This window comes from Scardinius erythrophthalmus, assembly GCF_964197995.2.
Source record: "Scardinius erythrophthalmus genome assembly, chromosome: 2".
In the NCBI taxonomy this organism is placed as follows: domain Eukaryota; kingdom Metazoa; phylum Chordata; class Actinopteri; order Cypriniformes; family Leuciscidae; genus Scardinius; species Scardinius erythrophthalmus.
This window is the reverse complement of record NC_138222.1, coordinates 38891557-38908026: the sequence shown is the minus strand read 5'-3', so window position 1 is coordinate 38908026 and position 16470 is coordinate 38891557. Positions and strand designations below refer to the sequence as shown.

The following is a 16470-nucleotide window of genomic DNA, read 5'->3' as shown; positions in this document are numbered from 1 at the left end:
AGCAAATTATTACCAACAGTACATTTCAACAGTGCAAATACAACAATGCAAGTGTGATAGCAGAGAAAGAGAGTGAGTGAGAAGGAAAGGAGTGAGAAAAGGAAAGCATTTTTATCTTTTATCTCTCTCATCATTACTGAATGCTGTAATAGAGGTGATGGCCCCTGAGGCCTCTATGTAAAATGCAAAGACAGCATATCCTCACTGCATATTGCAGTATCAGCCATGATGTAGAAGGGAAGGGGTGAGGGTTGTAGAGAATCAAATCTCATGAAAACAACATTTGTAGAGGGTAGAGTAACTTTATCCTCTTCTGATCCAATGTAGCCTTGTTATTCTTACAGACTATGACCGTTTTTTCTCAATCATTTTGGCACCTTTTTCGAAGCAGTCTTGAAATTCTCTAAACTGTAAGTTCAATTGTAACAACTGTTTGCTGGAAAATCAGAACTCTATAGCATGTCTGCAAAATGTATAACTCAACAAGAACATTGAATTTGTGCTTCAAAACTTATATTGTGTCAGTAAATTGGCTAATGCCACCAAAATAAAAAGTGGTTTTGTCACTGTGTGAGCCATACTGGTCAAAACGTTTAGATGTTTTTCCACCATGGAAATATTTGCTATACAAATTTAACTTTTTTGTTGACTTTCCATTCTATACTAGAATGTCTTTTTTGTCATGCTTTTGTGTATCAAACTGAGATATTTAGACACATATTTCAACAGTGGGTAAAAGTTGACTATAGGAAAATTCAATACAGTAAACAAAAAGAAAATTAACATTTGTGTTTATACAAAAATATTTTACATGTAATCTGAAAATTCACAGTTGCTTGTTCATTTTTACACATTTTTCATTCTTCCCCTAACACCACCTAACATTGTTTTATATTGTCCTATTTCTCTTCTATGTCAAGCAACTGTGAATTCTTCAGTTTACATGCAACACATTTCTACAAAAATGTACTGTATGAATGCAAATATATTTAAAGTACTGCTGTAGCTGCTGCTGTTTAGGGTTGCATTTTCTCCATGTTCAAAAATAGTAATTGTGCTGGGCAAAATCCATATACAGGATATGCTTCCAAAGTTGATTGGCTGATTAGTTTAGAATGTGATTACTATTTCAGTACAATGTCGGTTTTTTGCCAATTTAAAGGGGTGGTTGTAGCCTAGAAATCTAAACGCACCCTAGCGGCAGCAAAATGTATTTTGCAGCCAGGGCAGTCTATCAACTCTCCATTGACTTTCGAGCTGCAAAACCCTAAATTGGGTCAGGCCAATCACATCGTGTATAGAGTAGGCAGGGCGGGCTTAACATAATGATGATTACCTGCCAGCTGCCACTTGAAAACAAAGAATGACGGAGCTGCTGCTGCTGGCGAACATCTTTCGAAACAGCTTTGTCCGCGACTCTAGAGGACTTGGAGTTAGGTTTTTCTTTGAGAAAAGAGCATAGAACAGCACTTAAGTCATTCTTAAAAAAAGGAAGATGTGTTCGTAGTTTTGCCGGCCAGATATGGCAAAAGTTGAATCTATCAACTAGCTCCGCTGTTGGGAAAACGCTCTGGTTGGGTGAAGCGCTGTCCTATTGCGTGCAGAGGGAATTTTAAAGACAGCCGTTTATCCCGCCCCTCGGATTGAGCCGTGTCTATGGTGAGTTGCCAGACCCAACATCTTGATGTAGGTCTGGCTTGCCAGACTAGGGTGGTTGACTATGATTTCCCTTTTCTAACTTTAGTTAGTGTGTATTGTTGCTCTTTGAGCATAAACAACGTCTGCAAAGTTACAATGCTCAAAGTTCAAAGCAAAGAGAGATATTTTCTTTTAATAAATTGCTTTTTAAGGACTACAACAAACGGCTGGTAGGGACTACACGACATTCCTCCCGGGTTAGTGACATCACAAACCCTAAAATTTACATAAACCCGCTCCCGGGAATGCGATTTACAGATTATCATGACAGAATATGCTAATCAATGACTAGAAGATAACTATACGTAAGCTTCATAAATTCATCAACTAACCATTCCCATTCAGAAATGTCCTGTACATGTTGTCACTTCTTCTTGTCTCTCCATAATTGTCTGACTTCGGTTTGAACATAAAAGACTAAAAGTTTTTTACATTTTCAGTGCATGTCTGTGTGAGTGCAAGCTGTTGAAGCTCCGCCCTCTGTGCTGGGAGCAGCAGCTCATTTGCATTTAAAGGGACAGACACAAAAACAGTGCATTTTTACTCACCCTCAAGAAGTAACAATTTTAACATGCTACTGTATATAAAAATATCTGTGGGGTATTTTGAGCTAAACCTTCACATACACACTTTGGGGACATCAAAGACTTATTTTACATCTTGTGAAAAGGGCATTATACCACCCCTTTAACAGACATTACAAACATTCAATGTCAGATTTTTATGGAATATACATGCATGTCTGACAGATTTCGATAACTAAATGCATAATTTTGCATTTGATGATGGCTCGATGAAAGAATGTTTAGAAGTTGCGAACAGTTCACTGAGAATCAACTCATCAGTTTTGATAAACAAGTGCACATTTACATTTAGTCATTTAATAGACGCTTTTGTCCAAAGCGACTTACAATTTAGGACTAAATTAAGCGAGTCATCGCGAAGAGGCAAAAACAATGCAAGAAGTGCTCAAAATACGAAGTTCAGGCATTGTTCAGAGTAGCATAAGCCCGATAAGGGAGAATTAGGGAGGATTAAAGGAAAGGATAAGGGAGGATTAAAGGAAAAGGAAAGAAATGTTTTTTTTTTTTTATATGAGGTTAAGTGCTCACGGAAGAGATGAGTTTTCAGTTGTCTTTTGAATGTTGTCAGGGATTCTGCTTTCCGGATGAGGGTGGGGAGAGCATTCCACCTGCATGGAACCGTGAATGAGAATGTTCTGGAAAGTGATTTTGTGGCTCTCTGTGATGGTACCACGAGACGTCGCATATTGACTGATCGTAGGCTTCTGGTAGGGATGTAGACTCATAGGAGTGAGTGAAAGTAGGAGGGAGCTGACCCTGTGGTAGATCTGTAAGCAAGCGTCAATGCCTTGAACTTGATGCGAGCAGCGAGTGGTAGCCAGTGCAGAGAGATGAACAGAGGAGTGACGTGGGCCCTTTTTGGCTCGTTGAAGTGCATTTAGTTATTGTGCAAATTGTAGACAATATACTTACTCTTATGCACACATGTGCCAAAACACATGCAATTTGCTTAAATCAATAAGAAATTCAAATCTGATGTAAACAAGAAACTAATTGTTCATTCGAGAATTGAGCCAAAGCGATTGAGAAAAACTGTAATATTCAAATGCATCAGATTAGAACACTCAAAAATCAGCTATACCCAAGCACATCAGTGATCTCAGTGACATGGGAGATACATAATTTAATATTCAGTTACCTTTTTAGATTCTTACTCAACTATGCGGTGTGCCCTTATAAAATAAACATGGTAAATATTTTAGACCCTGCCTTTGGTTATATGACTGCATTGATGATAGCAAATGTATCAGACTCTTTTTCTGAAGGGCTTTTTGAGATGTGACACCAGCCGAACAACACTTTGTTCAATGAAAATTTGACTTTATTGCATTACAAAGGGGAGACAGATCAAAGACCTCAGTGTCTGATAATGAAGACTGAAGGCCAAGCCAATTGCACAGACCCAACAGCCTGAGAATTTTACTGATATGAATCATGTATAATTGGAAATAAGCTTGATCTCTAAGAAGACTGTGGCTGAATCTTGAGTATCTGTTCTATACACAGTGGAGCAAAGCTGATTTGTCAGTTTGCCAAGGTCACAGCAGAAGACGCTCTTCTTTAGATTCATAGCAGAGAATAATTTGGAGCTCTGGGTGGAAAAGTAATGCTGTGGGTCACAGGTCCGAGGCCCAGATGACAAGAGTCATTTTTAACAAATGCAAAAGGATGTGTAAGCTGCTATAAGATAAATCACAAGGCAAAATACAGTACATGATTGAATTTGTAACTATATTGTGAAAGGTGTCATTATCACATCATATTAGGTTGGCCTATAAAAATGCAACTAAAAGATTTGCATTATGTGAAGTATTTGGCCTTGTTTTATAATAAGCACAGGAGAATTGAATATTATTAATGCCACTGATGCCACTTCTTCTACATCCACAGCTGTTCAGTCTAATTTAGAGCACACCGCCACAATGGAGAGATCACAGGCTTAATATGAGGGGCGCATAAATAAAGATTATTAGGTTAATTAATTATTTTGCATTTATTATTCTTTTATACCTCCACATAATTACTGTGGGCTGCTATAATTGAATTTGAACTTGTGCCAGAGTGGGATAATTTGTTTTCAGGTTACCAAATGGTGACAATGTTGCCGGATGTAGAGGAAATGACATGAAGTGTGAGTGCGGCATAATTCATCTGTGCACACTGACACCAAACCCACAGAGAGGAAATTAATTCAGTTTCCCTCCTGCTACATGGGCAAACAGCATTACACACACAAATAAATAATAACAGAGAATCAAAGATGCCCTGCACACATCAGATCGGGCGCATTCATCACCACACGTATCAAACGTAATAACAACAACGTGGAATGTGGAACACCCTCCTTATCTGATCGTCAGTGTGTGTATGTGTGTGTAGATAACACGCACGCCTGTGTGTTAGTCTGTCTGTTCATGCATCTGCATGTTTATTGTATGAGTGTCTGTCTGAGAGGGAGAAAGAAGAAGGAATGATGTGCATATAATGTGCATATACTGCATGCATTTCTTTCCCTTTTGTAAAATCCTTGGGCCTTGAAATGTGTAAACTCATCTTAATTAAATATTTGGTTGTGTTGCGTATAGGATTATGCATTGCACAAGAGAGAACATTTTCAAAGGGAACACTGTGAATGCAAATGCAATCATGATTGCCACTTACCTTCCAGCTGAGCCTCTGTTTTGCTGGTGGAGTTACTTTCATCTATAGTTCTCTGATTCCAACCCATGGGATTACAGAACTCATTCTAGCCCCAAATGCACTACATGCATGTCATTTTCAAAAAAGATTCAAGTAACCTTTCAAATTGTTTGATTGTATCAAAAATAAAAAGATTTTTGTTTTAGTTGTGGCACTGCATATGCCAACATATAATTTGGTTTTAATGCACAAAACTCAGAATTATTTCCCAATGAAAAAAAATAAAATAAAATAAAAATATTATATAAGTTTAATTATTATATAATGTTGTAAATCCATATAGCAAGTCTAATGACATCTTCAGTGTGAGAAATGAGAAAGAGTAACAAATAACTTCAGATTACTGTTCTAATTTTCTGCAGTATATAGTCTGTAGCCCCTGGTGGTCATTATTGAGAATGCTAGACAGCTGCTTCAACAAAGCATGTTCGATTTGGCTACAGGAACATATGACAGGTCTTTTACTTCCTATCTGTTTCCAATTGCCCCACAGTCACCTTACATTTAGTAGAACTACACTACTAATGTGGTGCACTACTTTTTTCATAAAGCATTGCTTACTCATAAAAAGATCACGAGAATAGCTGAGCAAGAACGCTGCTTATTCACATGCAAAAAATGTGCCTAACATATTCTGTTCAAACCCCTTCTGCCCCTTTTAAACTATGCTGAATTGCACTGAAAGAAAGTCAATATAGGTTGTCTTTACTTAACTGTTTATATTTAATATGACCCAATAAAATTATGTTTTGTTATGTCATTGTTCTAATTCAAAATCTGTTTTGGTTTAATTAAACTACTTGCTTAAGATCAAAGTGCAGTTTCGTGTTCCCTTTTGAGCTTAAACTGGGCAGAGGATTTTGTGTTCCCAGCATATGTAATGTTTTCGAAAAAGATGAGAAAAGGAGAAGACTTGTTAGTGTTTGTTATGTTGGTATTTACAAGAGATTCTGTGATGTAGAGTTTTGGAGTCGGATCTTAGGATGAGGATGAGCTAATGGAAATGAAGATCAGGAACGCTGCTTTAAACAAAGAGAAAATATTTAATAGAACTGTACAGCCATGACGTCAATTTGTCAACTCAGAAGGCTAATTCACTATGAGTTCTCTCGGGAATCTCCTATGGGTTTTTAGAATAGCATTTTTCTGAAATGAAAAAAAAGGAATGTGGTTAATTAGACAAACACGAAAGTGTCTTCAGGTAAAGGTATATTTTACTAATCACTATCCCATTGCCTCAAAATGCAAATTCTTTGAGGTTTTAGGACTACAAACTCAACAGACAGCCAGCATGAGATGGTCTCATCTTCTGTGTGCTTCCACCAACATCATACATGTGTTATATATATATATATATATATATATATATATATATATATATATATATATATATATATATATATATATATATATATATATATATATATATATCAGTGCTTAGATTGATTAATCATGATTAATCTCATCTAATGTAGGTTTTTTTTGTATAATATATGTGGACATGTGTGTGTGTGTGTGTGTGTGTGTGTGTGTGTGTGTGTGTGTGTGTGTGTGTGGTGTGTGTGTGTGTGTGTGTGTGTGTGTGTGTGTGTGTGTGTGTGTGTGTGTGTTTGTACTGTACATACTGTATCAAATAAAAGTTTTTGTTTATATATATATATATATATACATATGCATTCATACACACACACACACACACACACACACACACACACACACACACACACACACACACACACACACACACACACACACACACACACATACAGTGTGTATGTATATATATACTGTATATGTGTGTGTGTGTGTGTGTGTGTGTGTGTGTCTATATACAGTATATATATATATATATATATATATATATATATAAACTTTTATGTTAGATGGGATTAATCACGATTAATCGATTTGACAGTATATATAATTGTATGCCTATAAAACATTTAAATATAAGTTTATACAAAGAACACACAGTGGCATATGTACATGTTACTTTTTATGATTCATTATGAGTTTTTATTATTGATGACTTTGATTATGTTTAATATAGTGGTTATATGTTGTCCATGTAATGTACGCCTGGGCTTTTCTGTCTGGGGCTGCTAGGGGAGTGGCGATGGGTGTTCGGGGAGTGGTCGCAATGAGCCCCACTCTCTCCCATACTCCTCCATCACAGCTTGATGTTGGCTGAAGTAAACAGAAGACCATTGGTTGTTCAGAGTCCCTCAAGCGCTGTAATGAATATGTAAACACCGCTTCCCAAGTTTCTTGGACTAACGGTGCCATCGGACAGTATTATCCATGTGTCTGGAGGGCTTAATTTAATTTAATTAGCCAAGCTTTGAGAGGTTAAAGTGTGTTCAGATCTCCCAACTCGGCAGCGCTTAATTTGAAACGCAAAGTGTGGATTGATGGAGGTGTATTGGAAACACTGAGAGCGGGAACAACACTGTGTTTAAATCCAGTATCTGAGTGTATCTGTGAATGTGTATCTGAGCGGAGAACATTGTAGCGGAGTTGCTGTTTGCCGGCTTTCTTTGTGTTGTTCTTCTCCAAGCATGCTTGAACCTCGCGGCGCAGGAGCAGTTTGAACATCGCCAAACCTTCCTCAACATCCCAAAACTATGGCCAGCGACCACTACTTATAGAAGAGGATTACTTAAACTACATAAAACATCCCTTTTACCCTTTTTCTGTCTCCCGTGAGCTGCATTAAAACCGCGCTGTTCACCGCGTCCCTCTCATTCATCGCGCCAGGATTGTTGAAGGACAAGTAAAAAATTGCGCCCTTTTGATAGAGCAGCGCTTCGCCGAGAGGAAACATGGATGTATTTTATCCGTCTGCCGGAGGGAATTCTATTCCTGGAGATCCACAGAACCTGGATTTTTCCCACTGCCTGGGATACTACAACTACAACAAGGTGAGATACGCTGTTAAACCCCCGAGCTGGTGTTTCCAAACTAGAAGCGCAAAGTTGATTCTCTGTTTGGTTCAGTAGATTTTAAATGGCGAGCGGTGTTGTCATTTTTGTTTTTGTTTTGTTTTCACGACTACATATTGTTTCCAACCAGTTTAAGTAAGATATGGTAACTTTGGAGGGGTTTAATGAAAGGGTCGTGATGTTTTCACTGATTTTACTTTGTAAAGCACCATCATTCAGAGCAGGTGGAAGAGCTACAGCTAAACACGCTCACTTGTGGCAAGCCATTTTAACGTGTATTCCTTAAGTTAAACCGTAGGCCTATCTGGTTTTATATAGTAGGCCTTTTTTTTTTTTTTACGAACTAGTAAGTAGTCCAATAGTGATTTATGACTAATAAAATAAAATTCGCTAGTAAGGAACTTAATTGCTTCTAGTAACAAATTGCAAATTTATGTCTGACTATTATGTTCTTATTGTTGCTGGTACCTATACTAGTAATTATTTATTGGATACTAGTACTTATTTATTAAATAAAATCGCTTTTTTATGTTGTATACAATGACTCCTCATTAGAGGGTCTACTTGATAGATAAAATAACATTGTAACATTTGGAATGCATTTTAGTGTCTATTCAGTCTCTAGGAAAACTGGTGATTGATAGCAAAGGGAGGATAGTGAAGTAGCATTTAATGAATAGCTTTAGTGAAACTGACAGAGATAATAGTCATTACTAGATTACTTGCTAGTAAGTTAAAAATAGCAACAAAAAATAGAGTTTTAAGGAATACATGTTAAATTGGCTTGCCATATTCCCCACTCTTTCTGTTCTCAGTTTCTGAGTCCTCTGTATTTTCCTTAAACAGTGTTTTGGCAGAGATTTGGCACAAGAGACAACCTCACTCTTTCTTGTCATGTCCTTTTTGACTGCAAGTTAGTTCCAGAATCTTATAGGTCTATAGATTTAGTAATGACGCTAATAAAGCAGAGGGATACATGCCTTAAACAGTTAAAAAAGACTTTCAGACAAAAGACTGTCAGTGTTACAGGACAATGAGTGAATTGTGCCGTCTTACAGACTCTGCATGATATGACAGGAATGTTTTTATTTGCTCCTAGGGAAATAGTTCTCTGATTCCAAGATTTTAGCCCTCCCAATGTTGTTGTTTAGTAATTCACAAAACTATAAAATCACATTTCACAGTTTTTTAGACTGGCAGGTGTTGTCTGTGTTAGAGGAGCTTGAATTTGTTTACACAGCTTTACTGTCAGAGACTGCATTATTTTGACCATACTGATGGTGTCAGAATTGTCAGTAAAGTCAAAGTGATACAGTAATAGATTGCCAATCTGCTTTATTGTAAAAATAAACAATATGTTGTTACCATATACTATAGTTTGCAAAGAAAACAAGGTTTTGTTTTTAAGTTGTGATTGTTGGCCCTTTGTTAAGGTTTGAGTCGAAGCTGAGTGGCCTGCTCTTCTACATTGTTTATCACCTGTCAAAACAATTATATGATGGTTAATAAATCTAAAGTGAAGTTTTGACCCCAATCCCCCCAACCCCACTCCCGGCCTTAACATAACTTCATGCTGTTTTAATTAACTAATATGAAGTACAGAGTTGTTAATGTCACTGCAAAGACGATGGCTCAGAATGTACTCTATTAAGCACTAGAACCATATTTACTACAATATTAGCCATCAGTGGCAGTGTCCAGTCATTTTTAGGGGCCATCAGAAGTGCTCAGATTGTGTTTTGAGAATAGAATTTTCCATAGATTTGTAATGCATAAACATTATTTGCAACACTATGAAGATAGTAAGAATATCTCTTATAATATGTTATATTTTGTTGTTGTTGTGACACCATATTGATTGTTGTTTTAAATGCATTAGGACAGTCATCCTACACTTAAGCTCCTGTTTTTACTTTTATTCCAAAAGTCCACAGCAAATTAACATTGCTTTCAGTCGCCACATCTTTCTTTATATCTTTCAGTAAAATCAAAATGATGGACATAAACTTAATTTAGTACTAAAATAAAGCCAGAAACTATTTAAGGATGAGATGGAAAAAAGTGGCAGATGGGAGAAAGAAAAGGGGCAGGACGATATAATCATCTCCACTCTGAATGTTCATAATGCAGGTTCAGGTGTATCCAAAAAAAAAAAAAACAGTTTGAAACGTTGAAACTGAAACCACAGGTTTTGGAAAGGTCAACGATCACAACTGATTTGCAAACAGTCAAAAAGGAAGAGGTGTGTCCCATCAACAGTTCTAATAAATGAATCATTTTAGTGCAGTAACAGATCCGGGTCTGCGGATGTTCTCAAACTGAACTTTAGGCTTACCAGTTAAAGGCCTGTATCCTTGAGGCAGCTATAAGGGGTCTTGATTTGTGTCTGCAGCCACACTGTATGCAGTGGATTCTGGGTAATGAGTGTGGTTTTTGCAGGAGCATTGGGTTTATTAAGCGAACACATGTGTTAGCAGTCAGTGAAATTTACTAGAAAAGTGTTCCTGATGGCTTAAATAAACCAGTGCTTACATTTTGCGAATACAATGTGAATTTTTTTTTTTTTTTTTTACTTTTTTTTTGTTGTAGTTTATAGATTTGGGGAATTTTAAATGACACATTTAAATGCTGTTTCTGTTCTGTGTTTGTTCTAGTTTTGGTTTGTATTGATCATCAGTACTTAAATATCAAAGACAGATCTGTCACACTGAACTCAACTCTACATCTGCTCGCTTTATAATTTTGTGAGTTTGTGGTAGTATTTACATAATGTCAGGTAGAGTAATTTGCATCCTAGGTCAATAGTTGTATTTACTCTGATCATTTACAGATGTCCAATAGTGTAATAGGAACGTTTTTTATTATGCAAAGGCATTACATTTAACTGATACTTCTGACTGAAAACATTCAAGGTTGTCGTTAAGGAGATAATTTAATGATTACATGGATAATGAGACTTCACATTTTGGCAGGGAACGTCCGTCTTTCTTTTGGTGGTTGTCAGCATACCTAACCCTATTCACTCTCTCTCTTTCTCTCTAACCCCTCTCTCTCATGAAAGACATCATTCAGTTATGCAAGAGATGGATGATTTTCTTTGTCCTGTTGTCCTGGAAATGTTTGTGTGTATGCATTTGAACTTGACATAAACAGATCGCTTTAGAACTGCTGCAAAGTTTTGCACACTAATTCACTCATTGTTTAAATGTAAAAGACTCAATGTATGTTGTGCAAATTATACAACTAAACACTGAGGTTTTTTATTATACAAACTCCCTGCATGGAATGACAAGTCGAGTTGGTTTAGTCAGACTGTTTATAGAACAAATCAGAGATTGTTTTGACATACTACGTTATTGCAATTTCAAATGACATTTACTTTCCTTTGATAGCCAACTATCAGTGTTTACTCATAATTATCTGTCATAACAGTCAGATGTCAGTATATGATTTCTTCACAAGAATTGCTCAGAAATGCGCACATTTCTTAAAAAGGAAAATCAGTGAAGATAAATTAATCTGGGGAGAGAAAGTCTGGGTAAAGACAGAACAGGAAGGAAGTGTAGTTAAATGCATATTTTCAGGGGCTGAAGCTGTTATTATAAGGAAATACTGATGATGGGTGACTTGGAAAAAATGTATATTCACTGAAATATTGTTTTAATTTGCTTTTCTTAAACTAGTATTTATCTTATGATACATTTTTTTGAGTTATACTCTTAATAAAGACAGAATTGTTTCCCATATGAGTGAAGGAAATAACTTTTACATAAGCTATTTTTAGGAGCTGGCACTTGTCTGATTTATAAGTGTGCATGTAAAATGAGTAGATATAACATCATATAGCTAACTGCACAGACTCTGAAGGATGTAGGTGCTGTTTCATGATTCTGTGCTGAAGACAAAGGCTAGAGGAAATTAAGTGACAGCGATTAAAGCTAGCAAACGACAGCGTTGTCTGCATTCAAATGCTTGAACTCACTATTTTACCCAAACATAGACTCTCGTCCCTCAGGTATATAGCTTTCCAATTCAGACCTAGTGTTGATCCATACAGTAAGGGTTAAATTACTCCCCAAACACATTCTTACATTCAGATCTGTGTACAGTGATACAATGAATGTACACAGTGGGTGTCATTACACAGGAAGCAGCATAGATCTGATTCATGAGTTGTAATCGATGTAACATAATCCCTCTTTCTAGAGGAAGTGGATACGTGTGTTTGTTGTGATTCTGGGGATTTTTAGTTTTTTTAATGGTTTCTGGAAATGTTTTGTCAAATGTTGCTGCTTCGTGTCAGAAATAAGAAGATTCTGGGGAAAAAATAAAGTCTAATCATTGTTGAAAGATGACAAGTGAAGATGATTTGAAGGATGTTTAAACTGTTTGTGTCAATGAGGCCCTTTTGTGTTCTGGATAAGAAATTAAGTCATACAGGTTTGAAATGACATGACAATGAGTATGACAGAATTTTCATTTTTGGGTGAACTATCCCTTTAACTGCCTGAGCGACAGCGAAAGAAAATAGCGACTGTTAGCTGTTATATGTGAATGATATAGTTTGACTTGCAATCTCCATTCAAGCAACCTAGCAATTTGAGAGCATGAGCACATGTGCAGTGTGTATGAAAGGTTTCTCATTGCTTTTGCCAGGAATACTGATGTTTTTATTGAAAGTGGACAGCTTTCATCAGGATATGAATTCACCTGTGTTATGTCCTAAAAAGGCAAACAGATGCAAAGATTGTCATTTGGAGTTGTGGTGTTTGTGGCAGGGTACATGTAATCTGCTACTGAGTGTTCAGATCTTGTACTGACACTCAACAAAATGATGTGCCAATCACATTGTGTTCCCTTCATTTTCATCTTTGCCGAAGTACTGACTCTCTCTCTCTCTCTCTCTCTCTCTCTCTCTCTCTCTCTCTCTCTCACTCTCACTCTCACTCTCTCTCTCTCTCTCTCTCTCTCTCTCTCTCTCTCTCTCTCTCTCTCTCTCTCTCTCTCTCTCTCTCTCTCTCTCTCTCTCTCTCTCTCTCTCTCTCTCTCTCTCTCTCTCTCTCTCTCTCTCTCTCTCTCTCTCTCTCTCTCTCTATTGCGGTCTTCTTCTCCCTGTTTCTATTTTCTTGTCCTCTTTTTATTGATTGATTTGTTGAAGTCAACTTAGACTTAATGTGATTTCGCCTCCAGGACGAGAAGTCACTTGATGGTACTAGTCGCATATCGCAGTGTTGTATAACCTACATGGTTATTCTCATTCTGTGCGTGGGAAGTGTCATCATTCAGTGTAAATAGCAATGTAATTCACTCGAGTCCTCCACAGCTAACCATGACCAATGGCCATCTCAGATGCATCAGTGATTGATGGAAGAAAGGTAACCATGCTAGTACAAGCCCCAGGCTCAAGAGCTCATTTCCACTAACCCCTATCAGCAGACTTTTTAATAGTGGCTATGATTGATTTAGTAGCTGGTTAATATGATGTTGTGTGCCTGGGCAAATATGTAAATTTGTAGCTGACACACACCATTAGCCAGGCTACATTACGCTCTTATAAATCATGTCTTAATCCTGAGGTGGGGGACTCGAGTTACATGACTTGACTGGAGTCTGACTTGAGTCACACTTTCAAAGAATCAAGCTTTTACTGTTGTTTATATGTCTATGTGGTGTTTTTAAGACAAACCATGTGCAAAATCATATGTCAACACCATTGCGAGTATTTTCTCCTTAAAACTGCAGTGAACTAAAGACAGTCTCAAAAACAGGGTTTGAAATCGCCAGTGTTTCTTACGTCATAAACTACCTTGTAACCAATCATGTAGGTGCCGGCGGGCTTTAGCATATCATTAACTGCGAAGCAGGGGAGTCTCGAGAATCCTGGTCACCCCGGTAGGTTTTTCTGTTGATATGAAAAATTGTGTTCAATTAGCAATATTGCGGGTGAATTATGTATATGTTATGATGAACTATATGCCTTTCTGTACATTGTGACACAGCTAAGTGAAATGTAGAGTGGAGACTTGGTTCTATTTACCATTGATTGGATGAAGGCAGATATGAATAGGAGCTTGCTGTCAAAGTGGTTAAAAAAGTTTTAGTTGGACTAATTGATTGGAGAAGTCCTGTATACGTCACCTGAGAGAGAAGTCTGTTTTTCATTAGAAGATCACTTTATGATATATTATCATATGTTTTATATATTTTTTATAATTTGTGACTCACTCCACTATAGTGATATTTCATTGGAAATATATCAGGGTCATTCCGTGTCAAATCAACCAAATTTTGGAAATTTCCCCGGCTCAAATTTTTTATTTTGTTGTTGTTGTTTTTCTGTAGAAAGATAAACGTATTATCCACTGTTTTGTCGAGGGGTGTAAAAATTACTTAAGAAAGATGGCAGTAAAAATTAGATACATTTCTTGTTTTAACATTATTTGAAAAAAAAAAAAAAAGTATCAGCTGTATAAAAGGTAAAAAAAATTTTGTCCACTGAAAATGTGTATAATTTAACATTTAAATGTATGTCTGTCAGACTGTTACAAAAATTAATGTTGACAAATAAAAATATGATATGAAAACATTTATTTGAAAATAAGAACGTATGACTAGAAAAATAACACTGCTAGATTATGATGCATCAATGTTTTTGAAAAAGTATATTTTTTGAATAAGATATATATATATCCTATATTAGATTAATCAGATATATACCTAGTACAATTTACAACTTACATCTGCACAAAAGAATGCACGTGTGAACTTGACCGTGCTAGTTTGAAAGGGTAGCGTTGTGGATTCGCTCTTTCCTTCACAACAACGCTGATACACGGGCAACTAAAGCACAGACATTCTAATCTATTACAGTCGTGTTCTCATTAAAATGTTATGTATATGACAGATTGGCGCTGCACATCTTGCACTAACATGATCAAAGTGATTCCAGGCATCACTGTCTTTCAAATCCAATTTCACTTTATTTCGCCGGTCTGGAAGGCGTGCTGTCTAACGCTTACATATCAGACCTCATGTACCACCCAAAAAGCCACAATAACCAATCAGAAAAATAGACAAATATATTTTTTAAAGTCAGTTCGATAATTGTTTTCATGATCGATCGTTGCTGTCACGACCGAGTACTTGAGTAGCCTACTCATGCCCATCCCTACTCTGGTTGAGTTGACATTGAATGACCCATAAGCAAAGTTAAACAAATTACTACTATAAATTTACTATAAAAATAAAATAATGTTTATGCAACACACTTGTGCTCACACTTTTTTACTTGGGCATATTTTCTCATTAATTTGCTCATTAATTTGCTCATTAATTTGCTTGTTTATCTAATCATTTATTTATTTATTTTCTTATTGTTATTATCACAGAAAATGACGTGCGAAATGTGAATTGTAATTTTGCGAACTAAGATGGAGTTGGTGATAAAGAAAAATATCATGTTACAATATTGAAAATATTTCAGTTTTAAACCATGAAGGTGAGCCAGTGGGTATGACACAAGCAATGTGTAAACTTTGCGCAAGAGTTACGCCGGTGAAGAAGTCTCAAACCTTTATTCACTACAGTTATTTACTTTATTCAGCTAGTCAGTTATTCACTACAGAAAGTGGAAGTAAAAAATGTCAAAAGCTGTTTCGGTATCTGACGCTACATTAACGGTATCTACTTCAACATATGCTGATACGGTATATAACTTATAAATACATTTATTTTCTTAATATTTCTCTTGTGGCCCATACGTTTCTGAAAAAAAAAATGAGAGAAGTATTTTGTGTTAAACAAGTTGTTTTTGAAAGTTTATGTTTGAAATAAAGCTGCTTTTCTTTGATGATGGATTATTGCAGTGTTCTGACTTATTATAGACCGTTATTATATCATTTGAATTATATAGTTCATTGGATAATAGACCTAAATGTTTTTAAAACATTTTCAATGAGGAGTAAGCTAATCTATCTAATCTTGTATTTTCCTTCCAGCACATCGGTTATGCGGAGATGCGCTATGAAATTTGCAGGGCAAATGAATTGTAATATTTATTTAATAATAATAGCAGCCTTATAATAAAAATAATAATAAAACATTCATGACGATATCTGGCTATCATCGATAAACAATATCATCATCTATCGGCACAACCCTAAATCCACTATACATGCTGTTTCCTGCAAATGCTCTTCATCTAATTTTCTCAAATATTACTTTTGTGCCTCATCTGGGTGTTGTTCTGCTTTAACTGATGGAGTAAACTTTTTCTTCTAACACACGTGAGAGATGTTTGTGAATTTGTTTGATGAAAGAGTAAAGTAAATGAAGTCCAAGGCGATGTAATCCTGTATTTCTATATGTGTGTTTAACTGTGTGTGTGTGTGTGTGTTTTTTTCTTTTTATTTGGAGAGAGAAGGAAGGTGAGACAAAGAAAAAGAAAGGCATCATTGATCCCGAGCTGCTGAAAACTGTCACCAAATCTTCCCCTGAGATTGTGTTGAACAAAGGTTTGATGGCTCCTCTTCAAGACAGGAATGTGC

At 36.3% G+C, this 16470-nt stretch overlaps 1 protein-coding gene across 2 annotated transcripts in view; it reads left to right on the top strand.

Annotated features, from left to right (window-relative positions):
- The first annotated feature begins 7151 nt into the window (after positions 1–7151).
- tox3 (TOX high mobility group box family member 3) overlaps positions 7152–16470 on the top strand; it is a 51285-nt gene continuing 41966 nt past the window's right edge. For both annotated transcript variants that reach the window (XM_081358931.1, XM_081358930.1), the window contains exon 1: positions 7152–7903. In XM_081358931.1, coding sequence (XP_081215057.1) covers positions 7805–7903 — 99 coding nt within the window. In that variant the 5' untranslated portion in view covers positions 7152–7804. The remainder of the gene's footprint in view (positions 7904–16470) is intronic.